Source organism: Oncorhynchus masou, chromosome 19 (genome assembly GCF_036934945.1).
Source record: "Oncorhynchus masou masou isolate Uvic2021 chromosome 19, UVic_Omas_1.1, whole genome shotgun sequence".
Classification (NCBI taxonomy): domain Eukaryota; kingdom Metazoa; phylum Chordata; class Actinopteri; order Salmoniformes; family Salmonidae; genus Oncorhynchus; species Oncorhynchus masou.
Window position 1 is genome coordinate 41,037,398 of NC_088230.1, and position 27,586 is coordinate 41,064,983.

Consider the following 27,586-nt stretch of genomic DNA (forward strand, 5'->3'; position numbering starts at 1 on the left):
CTACAGTGAAGCATGGTGGTGGCAGCATCATGCTGTGGGGATGTTTTTCAGTGACAGGGACTGGGGGACTAGTCAGGATCGAGGTAAAGATGAACGGAGCAAAGTACAGAGAGAGATCCTTGAACCCAATCGAACATCTCTGGATCTGAAAATAGCTGTGCAGCAACACTCCCCATCCAACCTGACAGAGCTTGAGAGGATCTGCAGAGAAGAATGGGAGAAACTCCCCAAATACAGGTGTGCCAAGCTTGTAGTGTCATACCCCAAAATACTTGAGGCTGTAATCACTGCCAAATGTGCTTCCACAAAGTACAGAGTAAAGGGTGTGAATACTTATGTAAATGTGATTGTTCATTTTTGTTTTACAATTATAAATGTGCAGAAAATTATGGCTTATTGTGTGTAGATTGATGAGGGGAAAAACATGAATTCATACATTTTAGAATAAGGTTGTAATGTGGAACAATTCAAGGGGTCTGAATAGTTTCCAAATGCACTGTATGTGATATGTGACTATCTTAAGATCAATGCACTAGATTCACTCTAGATGGGAGCTTCTGCTGAATGGATCAGTTGTAATGGATAAGTATATTTATGTACAGAAATGTCCTTGTTTTGTCCATTAAAATAAGATCAAGTTGATCAGAAATGCAGTGTAGACATTGTTAATGTTGTAAATGACTATTAAAGCTGGAAACAGCAGATTGTTTATGGAATATCTACATAGGAGTACAGAGGCCCATTATCAGCAACCATCACTCCTGTGTTCCAATGGCAAGTTGTGTTAGCTAATCCAAGTTTATACTTTTAAAAGGATAATTGATCATTAGAAAACCCTTTTGCAATTATGTTATCACAGCTGAAAACTGTTGTCCTGATTAAAGAAGCAATAAAACTGACCTTTTTTAGACTAGTTGAGTATCTTGAGCATCAGCATTTTTTTGTGGGTTCAATTACAGGCTCAAAATGGCCGGAAACAAAGACCTTTCTTCTGAAACTCGTCAGTCTATTCTTGTTCTGAGAAATGAAGGCTATTTCATGTGAGAAATTGCCAAGAAACTGAAGATCTCGTGCAATGCTGTCTACTACTCCCTTCACGGAACAGCACAAACTGGCTCTAACCAGAATAGAAAGAAGAGTGGGAGGCCCCGGTGCACAACTGAGCAAGAGGACAATTACATTAGAGTGTATGAGAAACAGACGCCTCACAAGTCCTCAACTGGCAGCTTCATTAAATAGTACCCTCAAAACACCAGTCTCAACGACCAACAGTGAAGAGGCGACTCCGGGATGCTGGCCTTCTAGGCAGAGTTGCAAAGAAAAGGCCATATCTCAGACTGGCCAATAAAAATAAAAGATTAAGATGGGCAAAAGAGCACAGACACTGGACAGAGGAAGAATGTAAAAAAGTGTTATGGACAGACAAATCTAAGTTTGAGGATCACAAAGAAGAACATTGGTTGACGCCATCTGTCAATCATGGTGGAGGCAATGTGATGGTCTGGGGGTGCTTTGGTGGTGATAAAGTGGGAGATTTGTACAGGGTCAAAGGGATCTTGAAGAAGGAAGGCTATCACTCCATTTTGCAACGCCATGACATACCCTCTGGACGGTGCTTAATTGGAGCCAATTTCCTCCTACAACAGGACAATGACCCAAAGTACAGCTCCAAACTATGCAAGAGCTATTTAGGGAAGAAGCAGTCAGCTGGTATTCTGTCTATAATGGAGTGGCCAGCAGAGTCACCGGATCTCAACCCTATTGAGCTGTTGTGGGAGCAGCTTGACCGTATGGTAAGTAAGACGTGCCCATCAAGCCAATCCAACTAGTGGGAGGTGCTTCAGGAAGCATGGGGTGAAATCTCTTCAGATCACCTCAACAAATTGACAACTAGAACGCCAAAGGTCTGCAAGGCTGTAATTGCTGCAAATGGAACATTCTTTGACTAAAACAAAGTTTGAAGGACACAATTATTCTTAAAAAATAAAAATCATTATTTATAACTTTTTCAACGTCGTGCCTATATTTCCTATTCATTTTGCTACTCATTTCGTATATGTTTTAATGGAAAACAAGGACATTTCTAAGTGACACCAAACTTTTGAACAGTCGTGAATATTATGTATTTTATTTGTTGTTTCCTGTTTGGACCCCAGGAAGAGTAGCCTCAGCTAATTGGAGATGCTGATAAATACAAAGTTGTGCTGATGATATGATGTGTATTAGGGTCGTGGCGTTGGTCTGCAGCAGCTGCAGCGTGGCGGTGGTGTAAGGCGAGGCCGGCCCTTAGACCCCCAGGCCTGGCGGGGGCGCAGCAAGGAGCTGATAGACCTGCTCTTCCAGTGTGAAGACTCAGAACCCTTCAGACAACCTGTCGACCTGGAACAGTACCCCGTAAATACCTGTCTCACTTCTTTACATACCTGTCTCAACTCTTTACATACCTGTCTCACCTCTTTACATACCTGTCTCACCTCTTTACATACCTGTCTCACCTCTTTACATACCTGTCTCACTTCTTTACACACCTGTCTCACCTCTTTACATACCTGTCTCACCTCTTTACATACCTGTCTCACCTCTTTACATACCTGTCTCACCTCTTTACATACCTGTCTCACTTCTTTACATACCTGTCTCACTTCTTTACATACCTGTCTCACCTCTTTACATACCTGTCTCACTTCTTTACATACCTGTCTCACCTCTTTACATACCTGTCTCACCTCTTTACATACCTGTCTCACTTCTTTACATACCCGTCTCACTTCTATACCTACCTGTCTCACCGCTTTACATACCTGTCTCACCTCTTTACATACCTGTCTCACTTCTTTACATACCCGTCTCACTTCTTTACATACCTGTCTCACCTCTTTACATACCTGTCTCACTTCTTTACATACCTGTCTCACCTCTTTACATACCTGTCTCACTTCTTTACATACCTGTCTCACCTCTTTACATACCTGTCTCACTTCTTTACCTACCCGTCTCACCGCTTTACATACCTGTCTCGCCTCTTTACATACCTGTCTCACCACTTTACATACCTGTCTCAATTCTTTACATACCTTTCTCACCACTTTACATACCTGTCTCACTTCTTTACATATCTGTCTCACCTCTTTAAATACCTGTCTCACCTCTTTACATACCTGTCTCACCTCTTTACATACCTGTCTCACCTCTTTAAATGCATGTCTCACCACTTTACATACCTGTCTCACCTCTTTAAATACATGTCTCACCACTTTACATACCTGTCTCACCTCTTTACATACCTGTCTCACCTCTTTAAATACCTGTCTCACCACTTTACATACCCGTCTCACCTCTTTACATATCTGTCTCACCACTTTACATACCTGTCCCACCTCTTTACATACCTGTCTCAATTCTTTACATACCTGTCTCACCACTTTACATACCTGTCTCACCTCTTTACATATCTGTCTCACCACTTTACATACCTGTCCTACCTCTTTACATACCTGTCTCAATTCTTTACATACCTGTCTCACCACTTAAACATACCTGTCTCACTTCTTTACATATCTGTCTCACCTCTTTAAATACCTGTCTCACCACTTTACATATCTGTCTCACCACTTTACATACCTGTCCTACCTCTTTACATACCTGTCTCAACTCTTTACATATTTGTCTCACCTCTTTACATACCTGTCTCACCTCTTTAAACGCATGTCTCACCACTTTACATACCTGTCTTACCTCTTTAAATACCTGTCTCACCACTTTACATACCTGTCTCACCTCTTTACATACCTGTCTCACCTCTTTAAATACCTGTCTCACCACTTTACATACCTGTCTCACCTCTTTACATATCTGTCTCACCACTTTACATACCTGTCCTACCTCTTTACATACCTGTCTCACCTCTTTACATACCTGTCTCACCTCTTTAAACGCATGTCTCACCACTTTACATACCTGTCTCACCTCTTTAAATACCTGTCTCACCACTTTACATACCTGTCTCACCTCTTTACATACCTGTCTCACCTCTTTACATATCTGTCTCACCACTTTACATACCTGTCCTACCTCTTTACATACCTGTCTCACCTCTTTACATACCTGTCTCACCTCTTTAAACGCATGTCTCACCACTTTACATACCTGTCTCACCTCTTTAAATACCTGTCTCACCACTTTACATACCTGTCTCACCTCTTTACATACCTGTCCTACCTCTTTACATACCTGTCTCAACTCTTTACATACTTGTCTCACCTCTTTAACTACCTGTCTCACCACTTTACATACCTGTCTCACCTCTTTACATACCTGTCTCACCTCTTTAAATACCTGTCTCACCACTTTACATACCTGTCTCACCTCTTTACATATCTGTCTCACCACTTTTCATACCTGTCATACCTCTTTACATACCTGTCTCAACTCTTTACATACTTGTCTCACCTCTTTACATACCTGTCTCACCTCTTTACATACCTGTCTCACCTCTTTAAATACCTGTCTCACCACTTTACATACCTGTCTCAACTCTTTACTCAACTGTCTCACCACTTTGCATACCTGTCTCACCTATTTACATACCTGTCTCACCACTTTACATACCTGTCTCACCACTTTACATACCTGTCTCACTTCTTTACATACCTGTCTCACTTCTTTACATACCTGTCTCACCTCTTTATATACCTGTCTCACCTCTTTACATACTTGTCTCACCACATTACATACCTGTCTCACCTCTCTGATCAACTGTCTCACCTCTTTACATACCTGTCTCCCCTCTACTCAACTGTCTCACCTCTTTAAATGCCTGTCTCACCTCTCTGATGAATGGTCTATCTGACTGTCTACTCGTCTATCTGCCTCTTACCTGTCTCTCCCACCTCACCTATCTACCTAGTTTGACTGTCTATTAGGGCTGGGCATTGCCAGCGACCTCATGACACAATATTATCATGATGCTTAGGTGCGATACAATATGTATTCTCATGATTATATGTATTGTGTTTCGGTACTGGGATTTTATTGCTCTTCGATGTTCCAAACATATTACTCACTATAAGTCTCCTTCAATAAGGAGCATGAGAAAATGAGTTTTGATCAGTCATGGAAATAAAAGTGCTGAAAACATGTTAAAAAGAAGGAGAATATAGGAAAATACCGTCATTTTGTTACAGCCGATTAGCTCTAACTAATGCTACCTAGCAACAACAACTATATACAGTGCCTTGCGAAAGTATTCGGCCCCCTTGAACTTTGCGACCTTTTGCCACATTTCAGGCTTCAAACATAAAGATATAAAACTGTATTTTTTTGTGAAGAATCAACAACAAGTGGGACACAATCATGAAGTGGAACGACATTTATTGGATATTTCAAACTTTTTTAACAAATCAAAAACTGAAAAATTGGGCGTGCAAAATTATTCAGCCCCTTTACTTTCAGTGCAGCAAACTCTCTCCAGAAGTTCAGTGAGGATCTCTGAATGATCCAATGTTGACCTAAATGACTAATGATGATAAATACAATCCACCTGTGTGTAATCAAGTCTCCGTATAAATGCACCTGCACTGTGATAGTCTCAGAGGTCCGTTAAAAGCGTAGAGAGCATCATGAAGAACAAGGAACACACCAGGCAGGTCCGAGATACTGTTGTGAAGAAGTTTAAAGCCGGATTTGGATACAGAAATATTTCCCAAGCTTTAAACATCCCAAGGAGCACTGTGCAAGCGATAATATTGAAATGGAAGGAGTATCAGACCACTGCAAATCTACCAAGACCTGGCCGTCCCTCTAAATTTTCAGCTCATACAAGAAGAAGACCGATCAGAGATGCAGCCAAGAGGCCCATGATCACTCTGGATGAACTGCAGAGATCTACAGCTGAGGTGGGAGACTCTGTCCATAGGACAGCAATCAGTCGTATATTGCACAAATCTGGCCTTTATGGAAGAGTGGCAAGAAGAAAGCCATTTCTTAAAGATATCCGTAAAAAGTGTTGTTTAAAGTTTGCCACAAGCCACCTGGGAGACACACCAAACATGTGGAAGAAGGTGCTCTGGTCAGATGAAACCAAAATTGAACTTTTTGGCAACAATGCAAAACGTTATGTTTGGCGTAAAAGCAACACAGCTCATCACCCTGACCACACCATTCCCACTGTCAAACATGGTGGTGGCAGCATCATGGTTTGGGCCTGCTTTTCTTCAGCATGGACAGGGAAGATGGTTAAAATTGATGGGAAGATGGATGGAGCCAAATACAGGACCAATCTGGAAGAAAACCTGATGGAGTCTGCAAAAGACCTGAGACTGGGACGGAGATTTGTCTTCCAACATGACAATGATCCAAAACATAAAGCAAAATCTACAATGGAATGGTTCAAAAATAAACATATCCAGGTGTTAGAATGGCCAAGTGAAAGTTCAGACCTGAATCCAATCGAGAATCTGTGGAAAGAACTGAAAACTGCTGTTCACAAATGCTCTCCATCCAACCTCACTGTGCTCGAGCTGTTTTGCAAGGAGGAATGGGAGAAAATTTCAGTCTCTCGATGTGCAAAACTGATAGAGACATACCCCAAGCGACTTACAGCTGTAATCGCAGCAATAGGTGGCGCTACAAAGTATTAACTTAAGGAGGCTGAATAATTTTGCACGCCCAATTTTTCAGTTTTTGATTTGTTAAAAAAGTTTGAAATATCCAATAAATGTAATTCCACTTCATGATTGTGTCCCACTTGTTGTTAATTCTTCACAAACAAATACAGTTCTATATCTTTATTTTTGAAGCCTGAAATGTGGCAAAAGGTCGCAAAGTTCAAGTGGGCCAAATACTTTCGCAAGGCACTGTATATATATATATATATATATACAGTGCATTCGGAAAGTATTCAGACCCCTTGACTTTTTACACCTATTTTGTTATGTTACAGCCTTATTCTAAAATTGAATAAATAAAACAAATTCTCAGCAACCTACACACAATAACCCATAATGACATCACAATACCCCATAATGACATCACAATACCCATAATGACATCACCATACCCCATAATGACAAAGCGAAAACAGGATTTTGCTAATTTTTGCAGATTTATTTAAAATTAAAACATACATTATTTACGTCAGACCCTTTGCTATGAGACTTGAAATTGTGCTCAGGTGCTTCCTGTTTCCATTGATCATCCTTGAGATGTTTCTACAACTTGATTGGAGTCCACCTGTGGTAAATTAAATTGATTGGACATGATTTGGAAAAGCACACACCTGTTTATAGAAGGTCCCACAGTTGACGGTGCTGTCAACAGTGGCCTCCGTCATTCTTAAATTGAAGAAGTTTGGAACCACCAAGACTCTGGCCGCCCGGTTAAACTGAGCAATCGTGGGAGAAGGGCCTTGGTCAGGGTGGTGACCAAGAACCCGATGGTCACTCTGAGAGAGCTCCAGAGTTCCTCTGTGGAGATGGGAGAACATTCCAGAAGGACAACCACCTCTGCAGCACTCCACCAATCAGGCCTTTATGGTAGAGTGGCCAGACAGAAGACACTCCACAGGAAAAGGCACATGATAGCCCGCTTGGAGTTTGCCAAAAGGCACCTAAAGACTCTCAGACCATGAGAAACAAGTTTCTCTGGTCTGATGAAACCATGATTCAACTCTTTGGCCTGAATGCCACGCGTCACATCTGGAGGAAACCTGGCACTATCCCTACGGTGAAGCATGGTGGTGGCAGCATCATGTTATGGGGATGTTTTTCAGTGGCAGGGACTGGGAGACTAGTCAGGATCAAGGTAAAGATGAACAGAGCAAAGTACAGAGAGATTCTTGATACAAACCTGCTTGAGGGCACTCAGGACCTCAGACTGGGACGAAGGTTCACCTTCCAACAGGACAACGACCCAAAGCACACAGCCAAGCCAAATACAGAGGTGCCAAGCTTGTAGCGTCATACAAACTCGAGGCTGCAATCGCTGCCAAAGGTGCTTCAACAAGGTTACTGAGTAAAGGGTCTGAATACTCATGTAAATGTGATATTTTTTAAAATAAATTAGCAAAAAAAAATGTTAAGCTATTTTAACTTTGTCATTGTGGGGTATTATGACGTCATTATGGGGTATTGTGTGTAGATTCATGAGGGGAAAAAAACTATTTAAGCAATTTTAGAACCATGCTGTAAACCTAACAATATTTAGAAGAAGTTAAATGGTCTGAATACTTACTGATGGCACTGTTTATATATATAACCTGGTCTATCTCTAACCTGGTCTGTCTCTAACCTGTCTGTCTGTATAACCTGGTCTCTCTCTAACCTGGTCTGTCTCTAACCTGTCTGTCTGTATAACCTGGTCTGTCTCTAACCTGTCTGTCTGTATAACCTGGTCTATCTCTAACCTGGTCTGTCTCTAACCTGTCTGTCTGTATAACCTGGTCTCTCTCTAACCTGGTCTGTCTCTAACCTGTCTGTCTGTATAACCTGGTCTCTCTCTAACCTGGTCTGTCTCTAACCTGTCTGTCTGTATAACCTGGTCTCTCTCTAACCTGGTCTGTCTCTAACCTGTCTGTCTGTATAACCTGGTCTCTCTCTAACCTGGTCTGTCTCTAACCTGTCTGTCTGTATAACCTGGTCTCTCTCTAACCTGGTCTGTCTCTAACCTGTCTGTCTGTATAACCTGGTCTCTCTCTAACCTGGTCTGTCTCTAACCTGTCTGTCTGTATAACCTGGTCTATCTCTAACCTGGTCTGTCTCTAACCTGTCTGTCTGTATAACCTGGTCTATCTCTAACCTGGTCTGTCTCTAACCTGTCTGTCTGTATAACCTGGTCTCTCTCTAACCTGGTCTGTCTCTAACCTGTCTGTCTGTATAACCTGGTCTCTCTCTAACCTGGTCTGTCTCTAACCTGTCTGTCTGTATAACCTGGTCTCTCTCTAACCTGGTCTGTCTCTAACCTGTCTGTCTGTATAACCTGGTCTATCTCTAGCCTGTCTGTCTGTATAACCTGGTCTGTCCACCTGACCCTCAGGACTATCTGGACATCGTGGACACCCCCATGGACTTTGGGACGGTGAGGGGGATGCTAAGATCGGGGGAGTACACCTCTCCCCTGGAACTCTACCAGGACGTACGGCTCATCTTCAGCAACTCTAAAGCTTACACACCCAGCAAGAAGTCCCGGGTGAGCTGTTACACTTACTATTCATATTTAGAACATGTTAATACACTTACTATTCATATTTAGAACATGTTAATACACTTACTATTCATATTTAGAACATGTTAATACACTTACTATTCATATTTAGAACATGTTATTACACTCGTATTCATGTTCATAACAAGGTAATACACTCAAATTGATGTTCATAACGTGATGTTCATAACCCTTTTCATTTCTATAACATGTTAATACACTCTTATTCATGTTATTAACATGTTAATACACTCTTATTCATGTTATTAACATGTTAATACACTCTTATTCATGTTATTAACCTGTTAATACACTCTTATTCATGTTATTAACATGTTAATACACTCTTATTCATGTTATTAACATGTTAATACACTCTTATTCATGTTATTAACCTGTTTATACACTCTTATTCATGTTATTAACATGTTAATACACTCTTATTCATGTTATTAACATGTTAATACACTCTTATTCATGTTATTAACCTGTTAATACACTCTTATTCATGTGTAGATCTACAGTATGAGTCTCCGTCTGTCTGCGTTGTTTGAGGAACATGTCAACTCCATCCTGGCTGACTACAAAGCCATTCATGGACAGACGGACAGAAAGACGAGACATAGAGCAGACAGACAGACCAGACACGTGGCGGAAAGACAAACCGACAGACAGACCAGACACGTGGCGGAAAGACAAACCGACAGACAGACCAGACACGTGGCGGAAAGACAAACCGACAGACAGACCAGACACGTGGCGGAAAGACAAACCGACAGACAGACCAGACACGTGGCGGAAAGACAAACCGACAGACAGACCAGACACGTGGCGGAAAGACAAACTGACAGACAGACCAGACACGTGGCGGAAAGACAAACCGACAGACAGACCAGACACGTGGCGGAAAGACAAACCGAAAGACAGACCAGACACGTGGCGGAAAGACAAACCGAAAGACAGACCAGACACGTGGCGGAAAGACAAACCGAAAGACAGACCAGACAAGCTATGAAGAGGAGGAGGAGTGACTCTCCCTCCAGCAGCGCTGCCTCAAGGTACCTGATTGGCTAACCTGACCTAGCATCAGAGTGTTAGATCCTTGTGATTGGTTAATCTGACCTAGCATCATTGTGTTAGAGCCTTGTGATTGGTTAATCTGACCTAGCATCAGTGTGTTAGAGCCTTGTGAACTTCTTATGGGCAGGTGGGACAATAGCGTACCACCTGGCCAACATCCGGTGAAATTGCAAAGCGCGAAATTCAAACTACAGAATTATAAATATTAAACTTTCATAAAATCACAAGTGTAATGCATCAAAATAAAGCTTAACTTCTGGTTAATCCAGCCGCTGTGTCAGATTTCAAAAAGGCTTTACGGCGAAAGCACACCATTTGATTACCTGAGGACAGCACCCCGCATACAAAACCATGAAAAACATATTTCAACCAGGCAGGTACAACCCAAAAGTCAGAAATAGCGATATAATAAATGCCTTACCTTTGAAGATCTTCTTCTGTTGGCACTCCAAAAGGTCCCAGTTATATCACAAATGGTCCTTTGTTCGATAAGGTCCTTCTTTATATCCATAAAAACTCAGTTTCGCTGGAGTGTTTCAATAACCCACCCAATTTCCCAAAATGCATCCAAAATTAATCCCAAACGATACTAATAAACTTTTCCAAACGACGTTTATAATCAAACCTTAGGTACCCTAATACGTAAATAAACTTTACAATTTAAGATGGAGAATCGTTATTGTCTTTACCAGAGAAAAATACCAAAGAACGCGCTCTCTTCCATGCGCTTGGAAACACTACAGCCACAATGGGAGCCCCCTAGAAAAACTACAATTTATGGCCCATTTTTCCAAAAACCATTGACTGTTGACATCTAGTGGAAGCCCTAGGAACTACAATCTGGGAGGCTTTCACCTTATAATATAAGTGACAGCAAATTGAAAACAGTAGTAGGCTCAATTCTTTTGGGGGGGATGGTTTGTCCTCTGGGTTTTTCCTGCCATATCAGTTCTGTTATACCCACAGACATAATTTTAAAAGAAACTAGAGTGTTTCCTATCCAAATCTACCAATTATATGCATATCCTAGCTTCTGGGCCTGAGTAACAGGCAGTTTACTTTGGGGACGCTTTTCATCCGGACGTGAAAATACTGCCCCCTACCCAAGAGAGGTTAATCTGACCTAGCATTAGAGTGTTAGCACCTTGTGATTGGTTAACCTGACCTAGCATCAGGCTGTTAGAGCCTTGTGATTGGTTAACCTGACCGAGCATCAGAGTGTTAGAGCCTTATGATTGGTCTTTGATCTTTAACGTTCTATCTCCCTCCTTCAGCCCAGAGAGGAAGAAGCGTGTGTCATCGAGGGGTGTATCCAGACTAGATTCCTTGGCCCCACCCACGGCTCCAGCTGCAGCCCCACAGCGCCCCCCCTCCTTGAGACAGACCCTCCCCATTCGACAGCCCCTCCCCCTCCTCAATGGGAAGGCAGAACAACAGATCCCCGGACGAACACGCAGCGCCAGGACACAAACACCCTCCACAGCAGACATGCACAGCACTGCAGGTGAGGAGAACACACCTACACACCGACACACACACACACACACACACACATGCACACACCTACAGACACACACACACACACTCACCCTCTACAACATACATGACAGACCCCCCCTCACCCTCTACAACATACATGACAGACCCCCCCTCACCCTCTACAACATACAGGACAGACCCCCCTCACCCTCTACAACATACAGGACAGACCCCCCTCACCCTCTACAACATACAGGACAGACCCCCCCTCACCCTCTACAACATACAGGACAGACCCCCCCTCACCCTCTACAACATACAGGACAGACCCCCCCTCACCCTCTACAACATACAGGACAGACCCCCCCCTCACCCTCTACAACATACAGGACAGACCCCCCCCTCACCCTCTACAACATACAGGACAGACCCCCCTCACCCTATACAGCATGTATAGGACAGACCCCCCCCTCACCCTCTACAACATACAGGACAGACCCCCTCTACAACATACATTAAAGACCCCCCTCACCCTCTACAACATACAGGACAGACCCCCCTCTACAACATACATGACAGACCCCCTCTACAACATACAGGACAGACCCCCCCCCCCCCCTCTACAACATACATGACAGCCCCCCTCACCCTCTACAACATACATGACAGACCCCCCCCTCACCCTCTACAACATACATGACAGCCCCCCCCCCCCCCCCTCACCCTCTACAACATACAGGACAGACACCCCCCCTCTACAACATACATGACAGACCCCCCCCTCACCCTCTACAACATACATGACAGACCCCCCCCCCTCACCCTCTACACCATACAGGACAGACACCCCCCCTCACCCTCTACAACATACATGACAGACCCCCCCCTCACCCTCTACAACATACAGGACAGACACCCCCCCTCTACAACATACAGGACAGACCCCCCCCTCTACAACATACATGACAGACCCCCCCCCCTTCACCCTCTACAACATACAGGACAGACCCCCCCCTCTACAACATACAGGACAGACCCCCCTCCCTCACGCTCTACAACATACAGGACAGACCCCCCCCTCTACAACATACATGACAGACCCCCCCTCACCCTCTACAACATACATGACAGACCCCCCCCTCACCCTCTACAACATACAGGACAGACCCCCCCCCTCTACAACATACAGGACAGACCCCCCCCTCTACAACATACATGACAGACCCCCCCCTCACCCTCTACAACATACAGGACAGACCCCCCCCCTCTACAACATACAGGACAGACCCCCCTCTACAACATACAGGACAGACCCCCCCCCTCACCCTCTACAACATACATGACAGACCCCCCCCTCTACAACATACAGGACAGACCCCCCCCTCACCCTCTACAACATACATGACAGACCCCCCCCTCTACAACATACATGACAGACCCCCCCCCCCTCTACAACATACAGGACAGACCCCCCCCTCACCCTCTACAACATACAGGACAGACCCCCCCCTCACCCTCTACAACATACAGGACAGACCCCCCCCTTCACCCTCTACAACATACAGGACAGACCCCCCCCCCCCTCACCCTCTACAACATACAGGACAGACCCCCCCCCCCTCACCCTCTACAACATACAGGACAGACTCCCCCCCTCACCCTCTACAACATACAGGACAGACCCCCCTCTACAACATACATGACAGACCCCCCCCTTCACCCTCTACAACATACAGGACACCCCCCCCCCCCCCCCTCTACAACATACAGGACAGACCCCCCCCCCCCTCTACAACATACAGGACAGACCCCCTCCCTCACCCTCTACAACATACAGGACAGACCCCCCCCTCTACAACATACATGACAGACCCCCCCCTCACCCTCTACAACATACATGACAGACCCCCCCCTCACCCTCTACAACATACAGGACAGACCCCCCTCTACAACATACAGGACAGACCCCCCCCTCTACAACATACATGACAGACCCCCCTCACCCTCTACAACATACAGGACAGACCCCCCCCCCCCCTCTACAACATACAGGACAGACCCCCCCTCTACAACATACAGGACAGACCCCCCCCTCACCCTCTACAACATACATGACAGACCCCCCCTCTACAACATACAGGACAGACCCCCCCCCCTCACCCTCTACAACATACATGACAGACCCCCCTCTACAACATACATGACAGACCCCCCCCCTACAACATACAGGACAGACCCCCCCCCCCCTCACCCTCTACAACATACAGGACAGACCCCCCCCTCACCCTCTACAACATACAACAGGACAGACCCCCCCCTTCACCCTCTACAACATACAGGACAGACCCCCCCCTCACCCTCTACAACATACAGGACAGACCCCCCCCCTCACCCTCTACAACATACAGGACAGACTCCCCCCTTCACCCTCTACAACATACAGGACAGACCCCCCCCCCTCACCCTCTACAACATACAGGACAGACCCCCCCCCCCCTCACCCTCTACAACATACAGGACAGACTCCCCCCCCTTCACCCTCTACAACATACAGGACAGACCCCCCTCACCCTCTACAACATACAGGACAGACCCCCCCCCCCTCTACAACATACAGGACAGACCCCCCGCCTCTACAACATACAGGACAGACCCCCCCCCTCTACAACATACAGGACAGACCCCCCCTCTACAACATACAGGACAGACCCCCCCCCTCACCCTCTACAACATACAGGACAGACCCCCCCCCTCTACAACATACAGGACAGACCCCCCCTCACCCTCTACAACATACAGGACAGACCCCCCCCCCCCTCTACAACATACAGGACAGACCCCCCCTCACCCTCTACAACATACAGGACAGACCCCCCCCCTCTACAACATACAGGACAGGACATATAACACTGCAGGTAAATAGTACACATACGACTGATTGGTTGATTTAACTCACAATCTCTCTCTCCCCCCAGCCTCCCCTCGTAGCCCCTCACCCCAGGCTACTGCCCACCTGAATGGCCACAGTAGTCAGGAGACAGTGGGCGTGTCTGCAGGTCGGAGGGGACGGAGACCCAGAGCAGTGACCCCTGAACCCAGTCCTAGCCCTGCCCCCAAAGGTCGCCCTCCCGGCAGGAAGAGAGGCAGGAAGTCCAAACAGGAACTAGAGGCCATGAGGAGGGGCCTCCGGCGAAGCTCCACCCCAGAGGACAAGCTCAACCAATCCACAGGCGACGAGGGCGGGACTTCCTCTACCCAGGAAGCGTCTGTGCTGTCGGGGGCCGGACTTCCAGGAACTCCACGGCGCCGCGGTAGGCCAAGACTGGTCAGGACAGAGATAGCCCCTCCCCCTTCCAGCCCCGACCCCTCCCCTTCCCCTTTGAGGAGGAGCAGCCGGCGAATCAACGACGAGATGACTCCCCCTGCCCAGTATCTGCAACAATCACAGCGCGTGAGGGCATCGCCACAGGAAGAAAACGACGATGAAGAGGAGGAGGCGGAACAGGAAGGGGAGGGGTCAGCGGGATCGATGCGTACGCGTAACCGGGGCCGACGGACGGCATACTACACGGAGGAGGACTCAGAGGAGGAGGAGCAGAGACAACTCCTGGTTGAAGACTCCTCCCTCACCTTCGGCACTTCCTCCAAGGGGCGTGTCCGCAAGCTCACAGACAAGGCCAAGGCCAACCTCATCGGCTGGTAACCATGACAACCAAACACACCGTCATTATTATGGGATGGTTCCACAACAACCACACCCTGGTAACCACGACAACCATGCATTTACTTTGGGCTGGTAACAAAGACAACCCCCCACTTCCAGACCAGAGGAGAAGATTGGTTCGTCTGACTACGCCATGTTGTAGAGCAGGCTGCTCCTGGTGTCTCCCCGTCCCTGTGTCCATACTCTCCCCTCCACACCGTAGACCAGCCTGAAGGTCCTCTCTCATTGGTTGACTCTCCCACAAACACCTGGTCTCCTGTGGGGTTTGACTCGTCTTCTGGACAGACAACCACATGACCATGGATACACACACATACAGACACTGTAAAAGCTTCCTGTGTCTCCTTATGTGGTCAACAGGACTGTAGACTGACTCTGCTCTCTGACTGTTCTCTCTGACTGTCTCTCTGACTGTCTCTCTGACTGTCTCTCTGACTGTCTCTCTGACTGTTCTCTCTGACTGTTCTCTCTGACTGTCTCTCTGACTGTTCTCTCTGACTGTCTCTCTGACTGTCTCTCTGACTGTCTCTCTGACTGTTCTCTCTGACTGTCTCTCTGACTGTTCTCTCTGACTGTCTCTCTGACTGTCTCTCTGCTTGTCCTTTCTGACAGTTCTCTCTGGCCGTCTCAATGTGTGTTCATGTTTGCATGTGTGTGTGCATAACACCAAATGGGTAGCGAGTGTGTATCATAGTGAGTTGTGTGGTGGTTCTATCCAGAGAGAGAGAGAGAGCGGATTGAAGGTTGTGTCTGTATGAAAGACAGTCCTCATCATTAGCAATACCTGGTGCCTTTCTGTGGGGTTTACCTGTGTGTGGGTGGGTGGGTTGGTGTGGGTGGGTTGGTGTGTGTGGGTTGGTGTGGGTTGGGTTGGGTGGGTTGGTGTGTGTGAGAGAGGGAGAGAGAGATCTGTGTAGTTTAGTGGACAACAAGTGACGTCATACAGTTTGATGGTAGTTGATATCAGAGTGTATTCTTGATAAGAGACGTTGTCATCTGTCTGTACTATAGGCCAGATATTGTTGTTCAGTTGAAGATTCAGAGGTTAGCCTGGTCTCGGATTGGTTTGGGCTATCCCGTCATCTCCTTGGTATGACTGAGAGGCAAGGAGTGGCTTGATGGCACAAACAGACTGGTACCCAGGCTATGTCTTTAACCCTGTTGTCCAGTTTGTAAGGTGATCACATCCTCCCGAAGGCTGAGGCGGCATGATGTTTCGTCCACATGGAAAAAGACTCTCGGTCTCATGATAATGAACAGTTAATTAACATAAATACATTTAGCCTCTGAACAAGCCGCTGATGCGCGCCTTCGGGACATCTACATTTAAAAGTCTAATAAATAAATGTAATATACACCATCACAATAAAGCCATTATTTATTTTAAGTCTATAGAAACATTATATTTCAGAAGAACAGAATATGAGTTGTCCTACTGTATGTTATCTGGCTATAGGCTTGTTCATTTATCAGACTAGATACTATATGTTATCTGGCTATAGACTGTAGGCTTGTTCATTTATCTGACTAGATAGATACTGTATGTTCATTTATCTGATTAGATATGTTAGACTGTAGGCTTGTTCATTTATCTGACTAGATACTATATGTTATCTGGCTGTAGGCTTGTTCATTTATCTGATTAGATACTGTATGTTATCTGGCAGGCTTTTATTATCATTAGATACTGTATGTTATCTGGCTATAGACTGTAGGCTTGTTCATTTATCACACTAGATACTGTATGTTATCTGGCTATAGACTTTAGGCTTGTTCATTTATCTGACTAGATACTGTATGTTATCTGGCAATAGACTGTAGGCTTGTTCATTTATCACACTAGATACTGTATGTTATCTGCCAATGATATGGGCTATAGGCTGTAGACTTGTTCATTTAACTGACAAGATGTGCTCATAAGTCCCATGTAAGATAATTTGAAACAGGTCCGATACACTAGAATGAGAGTTATTTGGCAACTTTAGTTAGCCTCAGGCTGCACACGCTGTTCTCTCATCAAGTGATCATATTTTCACATCAGACTATTCTCAATTTAATACTGTCTTCACTAATATGAAAAATGAGTTGAGATTTAGAATGGCCCAGTATGAAACGGGCAGCAACAGAAAACACATGTCATCTGTACGCACTGGAACAGTGAATGGACAGCAACAGAAAACACATGTCATCTGTACGCACTGGAACAGTGAATGGACAGCAACAGAAAACACATGTCATCTGTACGCACTGGAACAGTGAATGGACAGCAACAGAAAACACATGTCATCTGTACGCACTGGAACAGTGAATGGGCAGCAACAGGAAACACATGTCATCTGTACGCACTGGAACAGTGAATGGACAGCAACAGAAAACACATGTCATCTGTACGCACTGGAACAGTGAATGGACAGCAACAGAAAACACATGTCATCTGTACGCACTGGAACAGTGAATGGACAGCAACAGAAAACACATGTCATCTGTACGCACTGGAACAGTGAATGGGCAGCAACAGAAAACACATGTCATCTGTACGCACTGGAACAGTGAACGGGCAGCAACAGAAAACACGTCATCTGTACGCACTGGAACAGTGAATGGGCAGCAACAGAAAACACATGTCATCTGTACGCACTGGAACAGTGAATGGACAGCAACAGAAAACACATGTCATCTGTACGCACTGGAACAGTGAATGGGCAGCAACAGAAAACACATGTCATCTGTACGCACTGGAACAGTGAATGGGCAGCAACAGAAAACACATGTCATCTGTACGCACTGGAACAGTGAATGGGCAGCAACAGAAAAACATGTCATCTGTACGCACTGGAACAGTGAATGGGCAGCAACAGAAAACACATGTCATCTGTACGCACTGGAACAGTGAATGGGCAGCAACAGAAAACACATGTCATCTGTACGCACTGGAACAGTGAATGGACAGCAACAGAAAACACGTCATCTGTACGCACTGGAACAGTGAATGGGCAGCAACAGAAAACACATGTCATCTGTACGCACTGGAACAGTGAATGGGCAGCAACAGAAAACACATGTCATCTGTACGCACTGGAACAGTGAATGGGCAGCAACAGAAAACACATGTCATCTGTACGCACTGGAACAGTGAATGGGCAGCAACAGAAAACACATGTCATCTGTACGCACTGGAACAGTGAATGGGCAGCAACAGAAAACACATGTCATCTGTACGCACTGGAACAGTTTTTGTTGCAACAGAAATTTACGCACTGGAACAGTGAAAGCAACAGAAAACACATCATCTTGCACTGGAACAGTGAATGGGCAGCAACAGAAAACACATCTCATCTGTCTGCACTGGAACAGTGAATCCAGAAATAAATGAATGGACAGCAACAGAAAAAGAGTCATCTGTACGCACTGGAACAGATGAATGGGCAGCAACAGAAAACACAATCTAGATGGAACAGTGAATCAAACAGAAAACACAGATTTTAATGGAGTGAATGGGCAGCAACAGGAAACTGATGTTCTGGAACAGTGAATAGATTTTGTGTTTGTTCTGAATGGGCAGCTTGGAAATACATGTCATCTCTCTCACTGGAACCATCCCAGTGAATGGGCAGCAACAAAACACATGTCATCTCGCCTGGAATAGTGAATCTCTCAACTGGAAACACATGTCATCTCTCTCACTGGAGTGAACAGCAACAGAAAACACATGTCATTTGTCTCACTCCAGTGAATACTCTCTCCTGGATACCCATGTCATCTGTACGCACTCTGGGCAGCAACAGAAAACACATGTCATCTGTACGCACTGGATGAATGGGCAGCAACAGAAAACACATGTCATCCCTCAGAAAACACATCTCATTTGTCTCACTGGAACAGTGAATACTCATCTGTCTCCTGGAACAGTGAATACAGCAACAGAAAACACATGTCATCTGTCTCGCACTGGAACAGTGAATGGGCAGCAACAGAAAACACATGTCTACACTTCTGTTTTACAGATTTTTTTTGTTGTTGAGAAATTTCGCAAGGAAACATATTTGACTAAACTGTTGACAGCCTCTATCTCTCTGCACTCTCCTGGATACCACGGTGGAGAGATGGTGGTCTCCTAACCGGATCCAAACTAGATGGATACCAGATTTTAATCTCTCCTGAATATTTCTTAGATTTTCTCTCCTGGATTGTCCTCCTGGATACTCTCTCTCTCTCCTGGATACCATCCCTCTCTTTGTCTCTCTCCTGAATACTCTCTCTCTCCTGGATACCCTCTCTCTCTCCTGGATATCAAATCAAATCAAATCAAATTTATTTATATAGCCCTTCGTACATCAGCTGATATCTCAAAGTGCTGTACAGAAACTCAGCCTAAAACCCCAATACAGCCTCTAGAAGCACGGTCTCTCCCTAGAAAAGCCAAAACCTAGGAAGAAACCTAGAGAGGAACCAGGCTATGTGGGGTGGCCAGTCTCTCTCCTAGAATATAACAGAACATGGCCAAGATGTTCAAATGTTCATAAATCCTGGATAAGGCAGAACAGTTGAAACTGGAGCAGCAGCACGGCCAGGTGGACTGGGGACAGCAAGGAGTCATCATGGAGTAGTCCCATGGTCCTAGGGCCGCGGTTCAGTTGAAACTTTGTCGGCCAGGTGGACTGGGGACAGCAAGGAGTCATCATGTCAGGAATGGGGCATGGTCCTAGGGCTCAGGTCCTCCGAGGATAGAAGGAGAGAATTAGGAACCTCACTTAGATTCACACAGGACTCCTGGAATTGGACAGAATACCAAGATTTTGTGTTTGGAGATACTACTACTCCAGATATAACTCTCCTGAATACCCCTCTCCCCCTGGACACATAAACTACTGCAGCATAAATACTGAAGGCTGAGACATACCCTCTCATACCCTCTGAAAATACCCTGAGGATACCCTCTCTCTCTCTCCTGGATACCCTCTCTCTCTCCTGAATACTCTCTCTCTCTCCTGGATACCCTCTCTCTCTCTCCTGAATACTCTCTCGCTCTCCTGGATACCCTCTCTCTCTCTCTCTCTCCTGAATACTCTCTCTCTCTCTCCTGGATACCCTCTCTCTCCTGGATACCCTCTCTCTCCTGGATACCCTCTCTCTCCTGGATACCCTCTCTCTCCTGGATACCCTTTCTCTCCTGGATACCTTCTCTCTCCTGGATACCCTCTCTCTCCTGGATACCCTCTCTCTCCTGGATACCCTCTCTCTCCTGGATACCCTCTCTCTCTTGGATACCCTCTCTCTCCTGGATACCCTCTCTCTTGGATACACTCTCTCTCTTGGATACCCTCCCTCTCCTGGATACACTCCCTCTCTCTGTCTCTCTCCTGAATACTCTCTCTCTCCCTCTCTCTCCTGAATACTCTCTCTCTCCTGGATACCCTCTCTCTCTCTCTCTCTTCTGGATACCCTCTCTCTCCTGGATACCCTCTCTCTCCTGGATACCCTCTCTCTCCTGGATACATTCTCTCTCCTGGATACCCTCTCTCTCCTGGATACCCTCCCTCTCTCTGTCTCTCTCCTGGATACCCTCTCTCTCTCTGTCTCTCTCTCTCCTGGATACCCTCTCTCTCCTGGATACCCTCTCTCTCCTGGATACCTTCTCTCTCCTGGATACCCTCTCTCTCCTGGATACCCTCTCTCTCCTGGATACCCTCTCTCTCCTGGATACCCTCTCTCTCCTGGATACCCTCTCTCCTGGATACTGTCGAAAACAGCAGGTCTGGGACAAGGTAGCACGTCCGGTGAACAGGTCAGAGTTCCATAGTCACAGTCAGAACAGTTAAAACTGGAGCAGCAGCACGACCAGCCGGACTGGGAACAGCCAGGAGTCATCAGGCCAGGTAGTCCTGATGCATGGTCCTCGGGCTTAGGTCCTCTGGGAGGAGAGGGGGAGAGAGAGAATTACAGGGAGCATACTTCAATTAACACTGCACACCAGATAAGACATGAGAATTATACCCAATATAAAAGACTGATCCTAGTCCACCGGCACATAGATTATTGCTGCATAGATACTGGAGACTGAGGCGTGGGGGTCCGGGGACACTGTGGCCCTGTCCGACGATACCTCTGTCTAGTTGGGGGGCTGGGAGGAGCCCTGTCTGTCTGGTGGTTGGTGGGCTGGGAGGAGCCCTGTCTGTCTGCTGGTTGGTGAGCTGGGAGGAGCCCTGTCTGGTGGTTGGTGGGCTGGGAGGAGCCCTGTCTGGTGGTTGGTGGGCTGGGAGGAGCCCTGTCTGGTGGTTGGTGGGCTGGGAGGAGCCCTGTCTGTCTGCTGGTTGGTGGGCTGGGAGGAGCCCTGTCTGTCTGCTGGTTGGTGGGTTGGGAGGAGCCCTGTCTGTCTGCTGGTTGGTGGGCTGGGAGGAGCCCTGTCTGTCTGCTGGTTGGTGGGCTGGGAGGAGCCCTGTCTGTCTGCTGGTGGGCTGGGAGGAGCCCTGTCTGTCTGCTGGTTGGTGGGCTGGGAGGAGCCCTGTCTGTCTGCTGGTTGGTGAGCTGGGAGGAGCCCTGTCTGTCTGCTGGTTGGTGGGCTGGGAGGAGCCCTGTCTGTCTGCTGGTTGGTGGGCTGGGAGGAGCCCTGTCTGGTGGTTGGTGGGCTGGGAGGAGCCCTGTCTGTCTGCTGGTTGGTGGGCTGGGAGGAGCCCTGTCTGTCTGCTGGTTGGTGGGCTGGGAGGAGCCCTGTCTGTCTGGTGGTTGGTGGGCTGGGAGGAGCCCTGTCTGTCTGCTGGTTGGTGGGCTGGGAGGAGCCCTGTCTGGTGGTTGGTGGGCTGGGAGGAGCCCTGTCTGTCTGTCTGCTGGTTGGTGGGCTGGGAGGAGCCCTGTCTGTCTGCTGATTGGTGTCTGCTGATTGGTGGGCTGGGAGGAGCCCTGTCTGTCTGGCTGGTCTGGTGGTTGGTGGGCTGGGAGGAGCGCTGTCTGTCTGCTGGTTGGTGGGCTGGGAGGAGCCCTGTCTGTCTGGTGGTTGGTGGGCTGGGAGGAGCCCTGTCTGTTGGTTTCACCCCCAAAACAAATCAGTCGTAGTGATCAGTTCTAGACAGGACTGGACAGACAGACAGACTACACTAGACATATAGACTGGACAGACAGACAGACTACACTAGACATACAGACTGGACAGACAGACTACACTAGACATACAGACTGGACAGACAGACAGACTACACTAGACATACAGACTGGACAGACAGACAGACTACACTAGACATACAGACTGGACAGACAGACAGACAGACTACACTAGACATACAGACTGGGCTGGACAGACAGACTACACTCTAGACATATAGACTGGACAGTCAGACTACACTAGACATACAGACTGGACAGACAGACAGACTACACTAGACATACAGACAGACAGACAGACTACACTAGACATACAGACTGGACAGACAGACTACACTAGACATATAGACTAGACAGACAGACAGACTACACTAGACATATAGACTGGACAGACAGACTACACTAGACATATAGACTGGACAGACAGACTACACTAGACATATAGACTGGACAGACAGACAGACTACACTAGACATATAGACTGGACAGACAGACAGACTACACTAGACATACAGACTGGGCTGGACAGACAGACTACACTCTAGACATATAGACTGGACAGTCAGACTACACTAGACATACAGACTGGACAGACAGACAGACTACACTAGACATACAGACAGACAGACAGACAGACAGACAGACTACACTAGACATACAGACTGGACAGACAGACTACACTAGACATATAGACTAGACAGACAGACAGACTACACTAGACATATAGACTGGACAGACAGACTACACTAGACATACAGACTAGACAGACAGACAGACAGACTACACTAGACATACAGACTGGACAGACAGACTACACTAGACATACAGACTGGACAGACAGACAGACTACACTAGACAGACAGACTACACTAGACATACAGACTGGACAGACAGACTACACTAGACATATAGACTGGACAGACAGACAGACAGACTACACTAGACATATAGACAGACAGACAGACTACACTAGACATACAGACTGGACAGACAGACTACACTAGACATATAGACTGGACAGACAGACAGACAGACAGACTACACTAGACATAACGACTGGGCTGGACAGACAGACAGATTACACTAGACATACAGTGGGGAGAACAAGTATTTGATACACTGCCGATTTTGCAGGTTTTCCTACTTACAAAGCATGTAGAGGTCTGTAATTTTTATCATAGGAACACTTCAACTGTGAGAGACGGAATCTAAAACAAAAATCCAGAAAATAACATTGTATGATTTTTAAGTAGTTAATTTACATTTTATTGCATGACACAAGTATTTGATCACCTTCCAACCAGTAAGAATTCCGGCTCTCACAGACCTGTTAGTTTTTCTTTAAGAAGCCCTTCCTGTTCTCCACTCACTACCTGTATTAACTGCACCTGTTTGAACTCGTTACCTGTGTAAAAGACACCTGTCCACACACTCAAACAGACTCCAACCTCTCCACAATGGCCAAGACCAGAGAACTGTGTAAGGACATCAGAGGTAAAATTGTAGACCTGCACAAGGCTGGGATGTGCTACAGGACAATAGACAAGCAGCTTGGTGAGAAGGCAACAACTGTTGGCGCAATTATTAGAAAATGGATGAAGTTCAAGATGATGGTCAATCACCCTCGGTCTGGGGCTCCATGCAAGAACTCACCTCAGTGGGGCATCAATGATCATCATAATTAATGCAAATTAATTACTTAAAAATCATACAATGTGATTTTCTGGATTTTTTTGATTCCGTCTCTCACAGTTGAAGTGTACCTATGATAAAAATTACAGACCTCTGTAAGTAGGAAAACCTGCAACATCGGCAGTGTATCAAATACTTGTTCTCCCCATTGTAAATACTGTGCTGGACAGAAAGACAGACTGGGATGTACAGAGAGACAGACTATACTGGACAGACACATTTACTGGGCTGTCAAGCGTAGTCTGTCTGTCTAGTATGTCTGTCTTTCCAGTGTAGTCTCCTCTCTCTCTCTCTCTCTCTCTCTCTCTCTCTCTCTCTCTCTCTCTCTCTCTCTCTCTCTCTCTCTCTCTCTCTCTCTCTCTCTCTCTCTCTCTCTCTCTCCCTCTCTCTCTCTCTCTCTCTCTCTCTCTCTCTCTCTCTCTCTCTCTCTCTCTCTCTCTCTCTCTCTCTCTCTCTGTCTCTCTCTCTCTCTCTCTCTCTCTCTCTCTCTCTCTCTCTCTCTCTCTCTCTCTCTCTCTTTCAATTCAGTTTGCTTTATTGGCATGATGTAACAATGTACATATTGCCAAAGCTTACTTTGGAGATTTACAATGTTAAAATAATAAATAATGATCAATATTGTCAACAGGACAACAGTAACAACAATAATCATTGAACAATAACTGTAAACAGGTTGATTGGTCTGTCAGACACTGTCCCTCATCTATTGGCTGGCAGCAATGTAGTGCGCTGCCAACCCACAGCTCTCTTCGTCCTCCCCCAACAGGACGGGTAGCCTGTCCTCATCAGAGAGGTCTTTGAAATCTTGAATAAGGGTTTACATTTGGGGAAATGACACTCTCTAATTGTTTTATATTTTTGACATTTTGTCAGGAAATGCAGCTCTGTCTCAGCTTCTGCTGTGGTGCAGTGGTTGTACAGCCTTTCCTCTACAGGGAGCCAGGTTTTCCTGTGTCTACCCTTCTCAATGGCAAGGCTGTTCTCACTGAGCCTGTACGTTGTCAAGGTTTTGATCTGTAACCAGGGTCAAATAGTTTGGTGTTCTGTCGATTCAGGGCCAGATGGCACTGCATTTTGCTTGTTCTTGTGTTTCCCAAAAAGCAATGTAGTTTTGTTTTTATTGAGTTGTAATTTGTTTTATTCTGATTGATTGGATGCTCTGGTCCTGTGACTTCAGCATGTTAGTAGAACAGGTTAGTGAACTCTGCCCCAGGACCAGCTGGATGAGGGGACTGAGGCTTCAGTGTGTTAGTAGAACAGGTTAGTGAACTCAGGACCAGCTGGATGAGGGGACTCTTTTCTTTGCTCAGCTCTTGGCATTGCAGGGCTTGGTAATGATATGAGAGAGGGTCGCTGTATTTTAGATGTTTCCAAAACTGAATTGCTCTTTTTTTAGTTTTTATTATTAGTGGATATTGGCCTAATTCTGCCCTGCATGCATTGTTTGTAGTTTTCCTCTGGACATGTAGGAGAATCTTACAGAACTCTGCATGCAGGGTTTCAATGGGGTGTTTTTCCTATTTGGTGAAATCTTGTTTTGTTTTGGACTCCACACCTCGCTGCCATAAAGTGCAATTGGTTCAATGACACATTCAAGTAGTTTTAGCCAATTTGCATAGATATTTCAATTTGTATGCTCTCTCTCTCTCTCTCTCTCTCTCTCTCTCTCTCTCTCTCTGACACAAACTTTTCTGTGACTCTGGTCACTTTTTTAAATGATTGTTTTGTTTTTGTGATAATTTTTTTAACGCCAAATCAATCCTGTGGCACTGAGATCCAGATCACGGCTTAATGAATGTCTCCTATCAGTCTACACACCCCTCTGTCCCCTCTCCTCTCAGTGGTCTACACCCTGTCAGTCTACACACCGCTCTGTCCCCTCTCCTCTCAGTGGTCTACACCCTGTCAGTCTACACACCCCTCTGTCCCCTCTCCTCTCAGTGGTCTACACCCTGTCAGTCTACACACCCCTCTGTCCCCTCTCCTCTCAGTGGTCTACACCCTGTCAGTCTACACACCCCTCTATCCCCTCTCCTCTCAGTGGTCTACACCCTGTCAGTCTACACACCCTCTGTCTGTCCCCTCTCAGTGGTCTACACCCTGTCAGTCTACACACCGCTCTGTCCCCTCTCCTCTCAGTGGTCTACACCCTGTCAGTCTACACACCCCTCTGTCCCCTCTCCTCTCAGTGGTCTACACCCTGTCAGTCTACACACCGCTCTATCCCCTCTCCTCTCAGTGGTCTACACCCTGTCAGTCTACACACCCCTCTGTCCCCTCTCCTCTCAGTGGTCTACACCCTGTCAGTCTACACACCGCTCTATCCCCTCTCCTCTCAGTGGTCTACACCCTGTCAGTCTCACCGCTCTATCCCCTCTCCTCTCAGTGGTCTACACCCTGTCAGTCTACACATCCCCTCTCCTCTCAGTGGTCTACACCCTGTCAGTCTACACACCATTCTGTCCCCTCTCCTCTCAGTGGTCTACACCCTGTCAGTCTACACACCCCTCTGTCCCCTCTCCTCTCAGTGGTCTACACCCTGTCAGTCTACACACCATTCTGTCCCCTCTCCTCTCAGTGGTCTACACCCTGTCAGTCTACACACCATTCTGTCCCCTCTCCTCTCAGTGGTCTACACCCTGTCAGTCTACACACCGCTCTATCCCCTCTCCTCTCAGTGGTGGTCTACACCCTGTCAGTGGTCTACACCCTGTCAGTCACACCCCTCTGTCCCCTCTCCTCTCAGTGGTCTACACCCTGTCAGTCTACACACCGCTCTATCCCCTCTCCTCTCAGTGGTCTACACCCTGTCAGTCTACACACCGCTCTATCCCCTCTCCTCTCAGTGGTCTACACCCTGTCAGTCTACACACCCCTCTGTCCCCTCTCCTCTCAGTGGTCTACACCCTGTCAGTCTACACACCCCTCTGTCCCCTCTCAGTGGTCTACACCCTGTCAGTCTACAGAAAGTATTCACACCCCTTGACTTTTACCACATTTTGTTGTTACAGCCTGAATTTTGATCTACACACCTCATAAATGTCAAAGTGGAATTTTGTTTTTCAAATTTTTTACTAATTCATTAAAAATTAAAAGCTGATGTCTTAAGTTAATAAGTATTCATCGTGCTTAACAAGTCACATAATAAGTTGCATGGACTCACTGTGTGCAATAATAGTGTTTAGCATGATTTTTGAATGACCACCTCATCTCTGTACAATTATATGTAAGGTCCCTCAGTCGAGCAGTGAATTTCAAACACAGATTCACCCACAAAGACCAGGGATGTTTTTCCAAACTGATTAGTAGATGTGTAAA

At 46.4% G+C, this 27,586-nt stretch overlaps 1 protein-coding gene across 1 annotated transcript in view; it reads left to right on the top strand.

The window, feature by feature from the left end:
- The window catches only part of phip (pleckstrin homology domain interacting protein), a 140,190-nt gene extending 123,896 nt beyond the window's left edge, over positions 1-16,294 (top strand). Inside the window, exons 36-40 of the mRNA XM_064925811.1 lie at positions 2,227-2,394; positions 9,031-9,183; positions 9,715-10,256; positions 11,553-11,782; positions 14,733-16,294. Coding sequence (XP_064781883.1) covers positions 2,227-2,394; positions 9,031-9,183; positions 9,715-10,256; positions 11,553-11,782; positions 14,733-15,460 — 1,821 coding nt within the window. The 3' untranslated portion in view covers positions 15,461-16,294. The remainder of the gene's footprint in view (positions 1-2,226; positions 2,395-9,030; positions 9,184-9,714; positions 10,257-11,552; positions 11,783-14,732) is intronic.
- The last annotated feature ends 11,292 nt before the right edge of the window (positions 16,295-27,586 follow it).